The sequence below is a fragment of the Coptis chinensis genome, chromosome 2 (assembly GCF_015680905.1).
Source record: "Coptis chinensis isolate HL-2020 chromosome 2, ASM1568090v1, whole genome shotgun sequence".
In the NCBI taxonomy this organism is placed as follows: Eukaryota; Viridiplantae; Streptophyta; class Magnoliopsida; order Ranunculales; family Ranunculaceae; genus Coptis; species Coptis chinensis.
In genome coordinates, this window is record NC_141457.1 from 57,451,772 (window position 1) to 57,466,001 (window position 14,230).

The 14,230-nt window shown below is 39.2% G+C and overlaps 1 protein-coding gene across 8 annotated transcripts; it reads left to right on the top strand.

Moving 5' to 3' along the window:
• Positions 1-79: 79 nt before the first annotated feature.
• LOC147516799 (NADPH-dependent diflavin oxidoreductase 1-like) lies at positions 80-14,016 on the top strand. 8 transcript variants are annotated; one of them, XM_086589264.1, is made up of 10 exons: positions 87-254; positions 342-419; positions 500-604; positions 693-784; positions 1,001-1,184; positions 1,386-1,487; positions 2,434-2,508; positions 2,657-2,767; positions 13,257-13,365; positions 13,646-14,016. In XM_086589264.1, exons 1-5 carry the CDS (start codon positions 114-116, stop codon positions 1,047-1,049), a joined length of 465 nt encoding a protein of 154 aa, XP_086445390.1. In that variant the 5' UTR covers positions 87-113; the 3' UTR covers positions 1,050-1,184; positions 1,386-1,487; positions 2,434-2,508; positions 2,657-2,767; positions 13,257-13,365; positions 13,646-14,016. The 8 variants fall into 8 exon arrangements, with proteins under 8 accessions (XP_086445394.1, XP_086445390.1, XP_086445391.1 ...); XM_086589265.1 differs by having other exon boundaries at positions 13,260-13,365; XM_086589266.1 differs by having other exon boundaries at positions 1,386-1,481.
• The last annotated feature ends 214 nt before the right edge of the window (positions 14,017-14,230 follow it).

Consider the following 14,230-nt stretch of genomic DNA (forward strand, 5'->3'; position numbering starts at 1 on the left):
CGCAAATCCCTGGAATTTTTGTTACGGCGGCATGTTTGACTAATTATTGACTGCAGCTGCAGGTATCCCCTTGGACGGCGCTCAATTCCATATTTCGGTCTAAAAAGCAAGCAATGGAAAACAATACCCGGTTCTTAATATTGTATGCATCTCAAACTGGAAACGCCATAGACGCTGCCGAGCGCGTTGGGAGTGAAGCCGAACACAGGGGCTGTCCAGCCACAGTAGTCCTTTCAATGGATGATTTCCACGTGGTATAAATTCTTCATTTTCGTATACTATACATATTATGTTACTCAATTGGTTCTCATCTCATTACATGTTTGTTGTTGTTGTTACAGACTACTTTGCCGAATGAGGAAGCTGTTGTTTTTGTTGTTTCTACTACGGGGCAGGGGGATATACCAAATTCCATGAAGGTTGGTTTTTTTTATTATTCTTTATATATTGGTCTCAGCCTAAGCCACTGTTGGTTTTACTTTATTTGGTGATAATGCAGGTATTTTGGAGGTTTCTGCTGCAGAAAAATCTTAGTCAGAATTGGTTGAAAGGAGTCCGCTATGCAGTGTTTGGGTTGGGAGACTCTGGTTATCAAAAATTTAATGTAAATTGTTTTCACGTCTCTATATTATCTGTTGTGAGATAGATACATAGTAATGTGTGTATGTGCTGTATGGAACTTTTGGCTGCAGTTTGCAGCAAAGAAACTGGACAAAAGACTTTCAGATCTTGGAGGAACACCAATAATTGAAAGAGGTCTGGGAGATGATCAGCACCCTTTAGGGTATGGCTATACTTTTTATTTTCTTTTTCACTTTTTGACATAATAATTATCTATCCCACTTACATCAGATATCTGAATTTTATTACCTCCGGCACATTGCTGATGTAGAATAATAGAGACATTATCTCTTCGATGTTAATGTTGTTTGACATAACCTTTTGCTTACTGGAAAATAGTTTTTTCTTAAATTGGGATTGAACGAATTGGGTTCCCTAGGTATGAAGGTGCTCTGACCCCTGGTTGTCATCTTTATGGAGAATTTTAAATCAAATGAGTCCAAGAGTGTTTGTAAGAGGAATTGCAGATGTAGATTCTGCTACGGAGACTTTAGTTCACCCCAAATTTCAAGTCATATACCATGAAGCTGACAATCTGCTGCCAAACTCTTCATCTACCTCAGGTTCTCATCTTATTCAAAGCTAGTTGATGGTTATTGCACTAAATGCCGTAAAATTTAATATGTCATCGTTTTGAAAGTTATGGAATTTAGCTCAATGAAAGTGAAAGCCAAACCACAAGATGTGTTTGACAATGGTTTGCAATACAAGTTATTTTAAGAAATGGCGTGTATTAACAAGATAATGGTTTTTGTTTGTATCAGATTTGGAGTGTGGGGTTGCAGATTGAGAGAGCTCGTTTCATGTCCCCTGCAAAATTTGGTCGTGATAAACTTAGGCCTCACTGCTTTTTACAAATGGTATAGGTAACGTTCTCCCTCATCATTCACATGCCTAGTTGTAAACTTGTTGCTGTCAAATTTGATAACATATATTCACATGAATCATGAAAATATATATTTTGTAAGCCAAATGCAACCCTCCTTGGCTATGGGCTGGGGATACAAGTTTTGAGCTCTGTATATGCGGATTAAGTTGCTATCCGTAGCTCCAATAGGAACTTTATTTTCATTCAGCTTTAGGCTGATATTTGACTCGATGATAGGCACACCTCAATCTGAAGATCTCAAAGCATATATTCCTTGTGCTAGCTAAAAGGGGACCTTTTTCAGGTTTTTTCTGTTTGGTGTGTGTATATGGATGGGAGAGGTGACAATATGGCAGATCCTATCCGATTGTGTATTTTGTATTTTAGTTTTAAGACCAATAAGATTTTCAAAATTGTGGAGGACTGAGTTTTTTTGCTAGCAAGCCTGTTCACCAGTAGCATTATTACTAATATGTGGGATTGGCAATTGTGCTAAGTGCGAACATGCTATCTAATACAATTATTGAATCATCATGATTGCTTCACCAGAGAACTTGAAAATTGAATTAGCAATGAAAATCCAATCCAATTGTGTCCAGCCTACAGCTTTTCCTAATACCTTGACCAGTGTTTCTTCGGGCTCTCTTTCCCTTTAGACCTGGACAGAAGAAGAGATCATATTCCTTAATGCGACCTACCTTCTACTTTTATCCGCTTTCCTTTTACATGATTAAATTACTGGCTGCTGGTGGATTTACTAGGATGTGCTTATTTAATTCATAGATTATGTTGCTGCTGTGATAAGCATTCTGTTCCATGCCTTACTCTAGATTTGTTTTAGAAGCGAACTTTTTCGTTGTTATGCATTAAGATGATGTACCACTTATCATCATTGTGAGGGTTTTCTTAACCTTTTTCATTGCTACTCTCAATTTGAATTGTAGATAAAAAATCAGCTATTGACAAGAGTTGGATGTGGAAAAGATGTGTGCCACGTTGAATTTGAAGCTCTCTCCCCAGTAAGTTCCAAACTTGATATTCTATCAGAACTGGAAGTCATGAAGTACAAGTTTGACTATTGAATAACTTCATTATAACATACTCGGCGTCAATGCATATGCAACCTCATTTCTCTTTTAGTTTGTGAAACTATGTTCCTGTTTTCAGGGTATGAGATATCAAGTGGGAGATGCTCTTGAGGTTCTCCCTAGTCAAGATCCTTCTGCGGTGGAAGCTTTCATACAGCGATGCAATATGAATCCCGACTCATACATCACTGTATGTATTGTGTTTTGCGACTATTGGTTTTTATGGAAACGGTCTCTTTGTGTTGATTTTCTTTTGCCTCTGAGTGCTTCTCTATGACATCTCTTAGATTATCGATCCCTTAAATTTTAGCAGAATTGAAATTGCCTCGTTAAAAAGTCAGATGAGGTCTCATACAAACCATTAACTCAATCTACAATGCCAAATTTTATCTCGTCTTTAAAAGTTGTTAGGTACTTGATGTATCTTGTTGGCGGAAGTTTCAACAATGGATGAACATCAATTGAGTTTAATAAAATAAACACCTAAATCTAGGGTTTAAACCTTCAAACATGAACAATTCTCAAAGAATTAATATTCCATAATAACCATCTAACAATGAATGTCTAGATGCTTTTATATAATAAAACAAGTACTAAATCTAATTGGAAACCAAATAGGAAACCATCTAATTTCTATTCCTAATTGAATTAGGAAGCCAAACAAAATAAAAACTACTAATTAATTAATAATCCATGCTCATGCATCAATCTCCCCGGTTTGAAAGAAACCCGTCCTCGAGTTTGGAGTTATAAAAATCCATTAACGTACAAAAACTCTTTATAGTCATATACGTCACCCTCGTTGGGTTGCAGAAAATTCAACATCGAATGTTGCCCAAATATCGGTTCAAACAAATAACATGGCACCAAAATGCTGCTAGTACTCTTGTCAAGAAACACAACGGATATTGGAAGTCACGAAAGAGACATTGAACTGCTTTGTAGGGGCAAGCAAAATCCTCCTCGAAATTAGATATATACGGATCCACATAATCAGTAGAAAGTTTAAGTAACTCACTACAATTCCCATATCTTGGAGATGACAGAAGTGGGGTATTAAAGTTGACACTCAAATTAGCAATTTGAAAATCAATCCCATCTGGGTCTTCTTTATGAAATTCTTGGCCTTCAAGAGTGTCAACCTGAACTGACAAGTAAGAAGGGGGTGAAGTGTTCTAGTGATGGACTAAGGCACCTAGTTGTTGTATTGGTAATTTTTGAACGTCTTAGGTTTTGGTAATACTTAGGTTAGAATTTCTAGCTATAATGGGGACTAAAAAAGGTTTTGACTATTTTTAGTCTCCTCCCTCAAGTCTCTCGTTGGTTTCTTGAGGTTTTATCTCTTTTTTTCCTTTTTTGTTTTCTTTGACCCTTTGACCAAGCGAGCTACCGCCATTTCCTCACTTCTCTTGTAGCTTAGAAGAGAAAGCCCCGCTTCTTTCTCTCTCCAGTCTCGTGATTTCCTCTCCAAAAATGTCGGACCTTCCTTCTACTCCCACCTCCCCCCCATCATCACACATTTAAGCTAGCCTCTAATAATAGAGGCTCATGGAGTTCATTGCTCAATGGAGGCTCCAAGAGTAGTTCACATACCTCTCTCGAGATGTTTCAAACACATCTAGTGGATGGTATAGTTTGAGATACCAGTATTCTCGGAGAAGGGTGTCTCCACTTGGAGTGACTATGTAGTGGGTTTTTGTAGAAAAGAGGTCATTTTTCCGCTTTGTTAAATCCACTCTGTCAAAATCTGAAAGTTAAAGGAAATTACTCTATCTCTACGATAAGGAACTGCTTTTATTTCAAGTTTAGTCTTAATGAAGACAGAAACAAGTCTTCGAAGCAGATCCCATTTTCATTGCGGTGACGACAATTGTTTGTGGTACGGCAGCCGATGGAATCGGAAGTTGAGTCTCCGGAGGCATAGGATTACAAAGATACCCATTTGGGTTAAGATAATGGATCCGCCTAAAAGAATTATGGACCTGAAGATGGACTTGGCTATGTAGCGAGTTTGATTGGAAAGCCGCGAGTATGGACGAGGCTACGAGGGCAAGAACGAGGTGAACTATGCAAAGATATGTGTTGAGGTTCCTATTGACTACTCTTATAGGAACTCTATCCCAAAGAAAATGGGGAAGAAGTAGTGGAGCTAAAGTTAGAATACCCATGGGTGCCTCTGGCTTTGTACTAGATGCAATATGTTTGGGCATAAGAACTCCAACCGCCCCCGCTTTCGTCCAAAGCAAGTCCGGGAGACCCAAAGGTTCAAACTCTGCAAACACACGAAGGGAGGATAGAACCGACAGAAGATATCACTACCGATGGAGGTTCAAACTATCTTTGAATGTGAGGATGCCGAATGTGAGGATGGTGAGCATATGGAGGGAGGAAATGTGGGCCTTGATATAGTACAATATGTCCCGACATCGTTGCCCGAGGGGCGGCCTTGCGATGGTTGATACCTGGAACCCAACTCTAACCCCTCGAAATGTTCGGGGGACGAGTATGAAGAGGGTTAGGGGGTGGCATACCGAAAGTGAAAATGTTCAAAAGATGCCCACACGAGCCGTGAAAATGGTGAGAATACAAAAGAGGTTTACTTAAGAGAACGTAATGCCTTTCGGTGCTTGCCGCGATGGTGAGGAAGAGATTGAGGATGATATTTCGAGGGTATGCTAGTTGAAAGTACTTTAGTGATCATGTGATGCCTAAGGAAGTAGTAGCGAAAGCCAAAACTCGTGGCTCGAAGAGGGCCGAGGAGAATGCATTGGTTTGTGAAGGAAAAAAAAAAAAAAAAGGCGATCAAGGAAGGACATTCCAGAGAAGAAAAGGGTAGACCTAAAAGGGTCGAAACAAAAACGATAAAGGTAGTAATGGTAAAGCTCGCACTTGGAACATAAGAGGTATTAATGACCTCAAAAGCGTGAGAAATAAACAAGTTTATTTTGAAGAATAAGATTTGCCTTTTGGTCTATTGGAAACAAAGGTAAAGGAGGCAAAAGAGTGTAGGGATCAAGAGAGTGTGTGCACCCACCGGAGTTTTGAGAACAATTATGGGTGCAACCCGAATGGAAGAATTTGGATATTATGGGATCCAAGCTTAGTGTCGATGAACAAGCTACATGAAACTTCTCGGTTTATACATGTTAAGGTGACGATGCTTAGCAATCAAGCCCGGTTCTTCTCCACCGCTATCTATGCAAGTAATGGTAGTCGGGGATGTTTAGGATTATGGATGGATATAACACGCTTCACGTAAGTATCACTACTCCTTGGTGTGTGCTTGGTGATTTTAATAATGTGTTATACTCTCATGAAAGGATTGGGGCAATGAGTGCGGGCTCGGAAAACGTAACCTTTTGGGGATTGTCTAACCGACTTCGAGTACTTTGATCCGAAAGCTTCCGGGTTGTTATTATCGTGGACAAATTATGGTACCGGAGCCAATAGAAAGTGGTCAAAGATTGATAGGGTCTTTGGTAAATATTGAGTGGACTTGTGCCTTTGCTCGTGCAATCTTTGAATTCCTCTCTCGGTATCTCTCGATCACTCTCCCATGTTGGTGCATCTTGTGGACTTGGAAAGGGTAGAATTCCATTCGGATGTGAATTACCGGCTCTTCACAAGGACTTCAAAGGCGAGGTGCAGAGGAAGTGTGGGTAATCGAGATAGTCTAAGCCCGATGTATATATTAGCGTCAAAGCCGGTTACTCAAAAATAGATTGCGTGGATGGGCAAGGAAGTATATGTCCGACTTACATATAAAAACAGGGGCGGCAAGGGTCGAGTTGCATTGTATACAAAAAGAGTCGCAGTTGAACCCGTTGGATGACCGGCTATGTGTAAAGGAAAAGGGAGCCGAGAACGCTTTTATGTAATCTTATTGAGATGGAGTATATGGAATTGAAAGCCGGGCGCATAATGACCGCTCGACTATGCGCATTAAAAGAAATGCATTCTTTCATCGGGCTATCAAAGAAAGAAAGAATAGAAACAACATCCGGATCGCTCGGACATGAATGGGGTAAAGCATGAAGGAGTTGCTCAAGTCTCAAATGCTTTCATATCCTTTTATAAAGAGCCGATTGAGTCTCTTCTCAAGCCGCTTGCTCAAGAGATGTTGGATGGGATACCGTTGAGGGAAGTTATTGATCAAAGGACTCAGAGATACTCTCCTCAAGACATAATAGCGATGAGGAAATCAAGAAAGCTCTTTTCTATGGAGGACTCAAAAGCTCCCGGGGCGGATGGGTATCTGACTTTTTTTCTTCAAGAATTCATGGGATATAGTGGGAGATGACTTCTTAAATGCCATACAGTCCATTTTCGGGATCAACAGAGTACATAAAGGTACAAATGCCACTTTCCTTTGTTTAATTCGAAGAAACCTATTGTATCCAAGGTTGATGAATATAGGCTATAAAGATGTTGTAATGTCACTTACAAGTGTATTGCCAAGGTTCTTAGTAACAGATGAAGCCTCATATGGATCGATGGATTGAGTTCAATCACCGGCCTTTGTCCCCAGCGAAAGATACAAGATAACCTTCTTCCGCCGCATGAGCTCCTCGGAGGATATGTGAGAAAGCATGGACCAAAGAGATGTACAATCAAAGTAGATATCCGTAGTTTATGATATTGTTAATGGGAATCCATGCTCCTTGTACTTAAAAAGTTCAAGTTTCCTCCAAAGTTTATAACTTGGTCGCCTATGAGCTTCACGCCCCTCACTTCTCTCTCTTGATCAATGGAAGCCCACATGGATTCTTTGAAGGAAAAAAAGAGGGTTAAGGCAAGGCGACCCACCGTCCCCCTATCTCTTTGGCCGATCATGGAACTCCCGGGTGGTCCATTTAAAGCAAGGCCTCTCCTCCAAATCTTTCAAATTCACTCAAGATGCAAAAGGATTGCTATAACTCATTTGAGTTTTGCGATGATGTTCTCCTTTACAGAAAGGGGAAGCCATAGCCTATCCTAGCGATCCAAAGACTATATTGATCAATTTTCAGCTATTTCGTGGCCAGTTTAACATCATGAAAACATCTATCCCATCGGAAGCATGTCAAAAGATGATGGAGAAGCTCTAGCGTGGTTACTTGGTATTCAGTTAGTTGCTCCCCTATCAAGTACTTAGGCACGCCCGCCATCGAAAAAAATCAATGCAAAGGATTGTCTTCCACCGATTGAAAGACTCACCGTTAGAATGTCAAATTGGAAGAATAGAGCCTTGTCCTATCGCAGCATTGCATTTCATACAAATCAATTCTCTCGCCTTTTCACATCTATCGGGCTAAGACGTTCATTCTCCCAAAGGAGCGTGCTTGACAAAGTGGCTAAGATATGTAACGAGGTTTTATGGAGTGGAGTCTCGATGCAAGCAAAATGCATAAAGCAAGTCATGCAACTCGAGGTTGCATAAAAAGGAGGGTGGGTTGAGCATCATTGACCGAGAGTGTGGAATAGAAGCGACCATCGTGGGCTTGTGTTCAAGGTGGCGAGTAAAGAAGAGACTTTGTGGACAAAATGGACGGGAATATCACATTGAAACAAACATTTTCGGGTCTACGCAGATCCCACAGATCGCTTTCATGGTCCGGGCGTAGTATCCTCCTCGAAACACGAAAAAAGATTGCACGAAATATATAAAGTGCTTGATCGCAAAATGGCGAAGATACAAGTCCGTGGCATGATCCGTGGATTTCGCCTAAGCTTCGATCCATAATTCTCAAGCTAGAAACATGCTCCGGTGCCCGATGATGCAAAGGTGAGCCTCCTTATTACGAATGGCGAATGGAATGGGTCGGTTAGACTCCTTCAAGACAGATGAACTAAAGACGAAAGTATACCGCAGACCTCTATCAATGTAAATCTTGAAAAGGATGTGGTAGTTTGGAGCCCTAGCAATGGCAAGTTCTCCACAAAATCTGCGTGATGTGGCTCTAAAACGTATGAGACAAAAGAGTTGCGTGGGGTACAAACCGGTCCGGGGAAGTACACAAGCGATCCGAAGCACTCCTTCATTCAAGTGGCAACTCTTTGCGGGGTGCTTGGCTACACAAGATCGGTTGATCCACGGGAAGATTATCACTCAATCTAGGTCTTTGCCTCTGTGGAAACCAAGCCGAAAACTCAAAGCACCTGTTCTTTGATCGCAAGTTCTCCCAAAAGGTATGGGTCCGCGGTGAAAACAAGGTCGGGGCTAAGCGTATTTGAAGGTAAGAGTCAAATCTTGAATGGTATCGTCTCCTCGAGAATTACTCGACCAAACTCTACCGCCAATGAGATAACTCTGACAATCGATTTGTGCTACGGTCTATGGGATCCGAATGAAAGAAACCGCCGCAAGTTTAAAAGCAAGACCCACACCTAAGCCGCGACGTGAGATATAGTAAAACGGATGAGGATTTACTTACAAAGGGTGATAAAAGAAGTCGACGATTCTCGCGAAACTAAAACATGATGAGTGCTCTTGGGATTGAACTCTTGGTTAAGCGTAAAATGATCGATACAAGGACGATGGGTAAAGCCACCACCGGGTACGACACAAAGATTAACTCGGATGGAGTCAGAAAATGCCGCGGGAGCGGAGATATGGGGAGTCTTTGAAACCATGGGGAGCACCTTTGATTGTGTACATGGGTAATACCAATCTCGAGTCGGTGATTATCTGAGAGCTAAAAGGGATCGGCGGGGATCGATAGCGACTTGCTACATGAACTGTAAAAGGATCATGTTGAGTCGGACTCTTTCGAAAGCGAAGAAATGTGATTAATCGAAAGGAGGACCGCCCTTGGTATTGTTGGGACCTAGTCGAGTCCATTAGAAAAAGCATCGTCTCTTTTTGAGACGGTGGAGGTAACTCATGTATACGAGGAGATGAATAGAGTAGCCGATTGGGCTAAGTCTAGTACGCAGCGGATTGTATATATCCCGGTGTGAGGCTAGGTATCGTTTTTAACACTCCTCCACTTGTCTATGAGCTGCTTGTAATAGTGGAGGAGGATGCAAAGAGGTATGATGTATCAAAGAGTTTAAGCTAATACAGGTTGGGTCCGCCTAACCCCTAACCCCCTTCAAAAAAAAAAAAAATTTGAACGCCTTCTTGATGGTTTGTGACACTCGTCAAATTCAAATTTGGTGTGGTGGGTCAGGTCCCATAGATTTGGAGAAAGAGGCAAGGCAAGTTGTGCGAGAGGCTTTTCTGAACAAAAGATGTTGACGTTGTCGCTCTCTTTCATAGTCAGGTGGTGGAGGAACTTCCCAAATAGGATCAGAACGACTTCTTTTTCTTTCGTTAGATGATTTACCGAGTTGATAAAGAGGAGAGAATTGGGGAGTTTGCCTAACCAACAAAGGTGAATTTTTTTTTTGTGGTGGTGGTAGTAACAATTTTTAAGAAGGGAAACACCATCCCTCTTTGTGTGGTCGGAATAGGAATCATACATCTATTCGTGGGAGGAAAATTCGCATCCCTTCTCTGACTTGAATTTTTGTCGCAAACTAACAACCTGTGATGGAGAAACTTCCCAGCGGGGATCGATTACTCTCTATCTTCTAATTACTATCGTAAACCCGCTTTCAAAAACTTTCAGCCCGGGCGGTTTTCTTTGTGTTTGAATGGTGAGTTAGATGAAGAAATATACATGGAACAACCCGAAGGGTTTATTGCTCCTAGACAAGAAAGAAAAGTTTGCAAGTTTGTTGAATCTTTATATGGATTAAAGCAAGCATCTAAACAATAACATGAGAAATTTGACAATGCAATGTTGTCAAACGGTTTCAAAATAAATGAGTGTGACAAGTGTGTCTATGTTAAAAACACTCAAAAGGGATGTGTCATTGTTTGTCTCTATGTAGACAATATGTTAATTTTGGGTAGTAATATGGATGTCATAAAATCTACTAAACAAATGTTGTCTAGTAAGTTTGACATGAAAGATTTAGGTGTCGCTGATGTTATCCTAGGAATTAAGATTTATAGGACAGATGATGGACTTGTTCTATCACAATCTCATTACATTGAGACGATTCTTGAAAAGTTCAAGAAATATAACATCACACCAAAAAGGTCACCAGTTGACGTAAATCTTCATTTAACCAAAAATACTAGAGATAGCATATCTCAACTAGAGTACTCTCGTATACTTGGTAGTTTAATGTATGTCATGAATTGTAAGGCCCGACATAGCATACTTTCGATGAGAGCAAGCTAAGTCGATATAATGAAAGTAATCCCGACAGAGATTATTGGATTTGCCATATCGCGAAGTTTTGGGATACTTAAAGTATACTTTCGAAATTTTGGTCCGCACTATACAAGATATCTAGCCATTCCGTAAAGTACCGCGATGCTAATTGGATATCTGACACTAAAGACTCAAAGTCCACAAGTGGATATGTCTTTACACTTGGAGGTGCAGCTGTTTCTTAGAAATCTTCAAAACAAACGTGCATAGCGAGGTCCACTATGGAATCAGAATTCATTGCATTGGACAAGGCTTGAGAAGAAGCAGAATGGCTTCGAAATTTCTTAGAAGATATTACAAACTGGGCTAAACCTATGCAAGCAGTGTGTATATCCTGTGACAGCCAATCTGCTATTGGTAGAGCACAGAGTAGCATGTATAACGGGAAGTCTCGACAAATACGTCGTAGACATAACACCGTTAGACAATTGCTCTCAAATGGAGTTATCTCAATCGACTATGTAAGGTCAAAAGATAACATTACGGATCCGCTTATAAAAGGTTTAACAAGAGAGCAAGTGAAAAGATTATCAAGGGGAATAGGCTTAAAGCCTTTGAGATAATTAATCAAGAGTCATCATAATGGAAAAACTAACCTAGTTGACTAGAGATCCCAAGATCTAGGTTCAATGGGCCAACTGAATTATGTTTGTGACTCAGTTAGCACTAGAGAGTAATATCATACTCTAACTCATTCCTATATAAGACAGTGTATATCTGCCGCGAGACCCAGGATAAATCAAGCTTTTAATGATTTACTATATCTTGGAAAGTTATGTTATCTAAGTGGAGTATTGCAGGATACTCTTTATAGAAATCACCTATGTGAGTGTGAAGTGGGGCCGTTTCTATGAGAATTTTAAGGCAAATGTCTCAAAAGCACTCTCTGAAACCAAGAAATGTTCAAAGCCAAAATGAACACAAACGTGAGAACCAACAGTATTCGAGAAGGTACTGCGTGAAGATGATTGTCTAGGTTTATACAAACGGCTGACAGTTAAAGGATATTAATTGAAGTTTACTGATCGTCCAATTAAATCTGATCGTCTTTCACTAAGGCAAGTTCAAGGCCTCCCATGCTACTTGACCTGATGCGGTATCTTTTCATTTGTAAAAGAACAGAAATCCGATGTTTATGATAGAATAAGCCAAATTTTCATTCATGCGGGGGATTGTTAGAAAAATGGATTTGCACAAATCTATTGAGATATGAATGAGTAATTTGTCTCTCAAGTTATCCCATATTGAGATGAAATGGGTTTCTCTTGAAACAGTACGTAAAATAAGAAAAATCTTTTCAAAAGGATGCACTAGTTCGAAACAGTGGATTATGCTGAAAAAGTGCAACATTTCGAAATGTGCACTGGTTCGAAACAGTGCATCATGCCGAAAAGGTGTGACCTTTCGAAATAGGCATTGGTTCGAAACAGTATTTTATACCGAAATTGTGTCTTTTCGAAACATGTGACTTTTCAAAGAGTTACTTACTTTTTCCCAAGAGTCACTGTGTTGTTTCGAAGAGGCACCACTCACCTATAAATAGTGGATGAATTTGGAGAGAAAAACACACCAGATCACACAAAGTTCTGATTTTTCTCTTCTCCCTCTGTTCTTAGTCAAATATTATGTTGTGTTCGCTGATTCTATAGAATTGAAGTGCTAGCTTTCTATAGAAGAAAATCCGTTCTATTTTGGGAGACAGTTTCCCATCAACCTTCAAGCACCGTGAGGGGGAAAATCTATCTTAAGGACATAGTGTATCTACACTAGGCTCGGATTTAACTAAGAAGTACAAGACACGTACAAGACAAAATGTTTCTATAGTTTGGTAATTGGTAAAGAGTAAGTACAATTAAGTTGTATATTCCTAACATGTTTCTCACGCATTATAAACTTATGGAATGGTAGGAAGAATCTTAGTGTTACTTTTTATTTAAATAAAATTACATTAGACCTCAAAATCTTAAACTGGAATGTGTATAGAATTCTATTTTCATTTGTTAATGTAACTTCTATTTCTCATCAAAATAGTATTATATTATCTGACTTCAATTTACTATGTAAGATGTTTGCAAGTCAGTAACGGGCAGTTGAATGCTTAGCATTTTCTGGAGCTCTTAGACGTTGCGATAGCTTTCGGTTGCCCCTCCTAATAATTAATAATATAGATTTTTGCTTTCTATGAAAGTTTGATTTTTTTCCCCCCTATTCTTTAGTCATATTAATGGCTATTTTTTTTATGTGATAAGATGGTTTTAATTGTAAGTTTGACTGTTTGAGGAGTTGTCTCATAGAATGGTTCCATTAGTTTTGATCAGACACTTTATTACCTATGCTAGGGATGTCGGTCAGTATATATAACAGTGACAAATGTGATAATCTGTTTACTCTTGCATTTAAAATTTCTAATATTGTTTTCATCAATAATTTCAGCAGCTATAGAAGTTTTAAAAATTGAAGAACCAAGGGCATTCGCTTGGAGGCCCTAGAAAAGTTGTACGGTGATTTGAAACAAGACCATTACGAGCCAACGACAAGCAAAGTGAGTCTAACGTACCCTGCTTAACAAATATTATGGTTGTGATCTATATGATATATGCAATTAGAATTGCCACTAAATATATTTATTTGCATTTGGCAATATATTAGATATTCCATTCAAAGTTTACGCTAGACATATTGGTAACAACATAATTTGGCACAGATACAAAACTGATATGTACACAATATGCATACTTGTTATATATATAAGCACATAGCTTAGATTTTTTGTATAGACTTTTGAATTGGTGTGATATATTGACCTTCTTTTGGCATTGCAGGATGTGGTAGAACAAACTCTAGGGATGCAAAGATCAGTGGTTAATCACATGGCCACTTTCAAGGTGCACAACAGATATGTTCACGGTGTACAATGAATTGCAATTATTTATGGTCGTACAAATACCAAACAATGAAGGATCACCACAGAAAATAAGTATATTATGCGGTATATCATAGAGAGTGATTAGACTATTATGCAGATAGTTTTTTTGTATGAAAAAGCAAAAAAAAAAATGTACACTTGAACGAGTTTTTGGAGTATGTGAGAGTTTAGAACTACTAATGAGATCATTTAGTTATGTAAATGTATTGCTTTTTATGTGAAACGTGAAAGAAAAATATAAAGTTGAACGTGCGGAATTTTGTCGTATTTTTGTGTCTATTAATATTTTTTGTGTATCTACTTATCTACTGATATGTTTAATGACAATGTCAGTTCATTTTTGTGTTTCCAATAATCATCTTTTCTTTATTTCTTCAAGCTTTTTAGTCTTCTTTTAACTTTATGTTCTTTTCAAGGCAAGTTAGAAATTTGCAACTATTCTTCAACAGCAAATATCTCCTCTTTCACCAAGTTGCAAGCA

What these genes read in the sequence shown, in the direction of transcription:
- LOC147516799 (XM_086589260.1), top strand. Translation starts at nt 114, where the DNA reads ATGGAAAACAATACCCGGTTCTTAATATTGTATGCATCTCAAACTGGA. An exon ending in ATATACCAAATTCCATGAAG is followed by an intron (nt 420 to 499) that starts GTTGGTTTTTTT and finishes GTGATAATGCAG; the next exon opens with GTATTTTGGAGGTTTCTGCT. An exon ending in GATGATCAGCACCCTTTAGG is followed by an intron (nt 785 to 1,385) that starts GTATGGCTATAC and finishes TGTTTGTATCAG; the next exon opens with ATTTGGAGTGTGGGGTTGCA.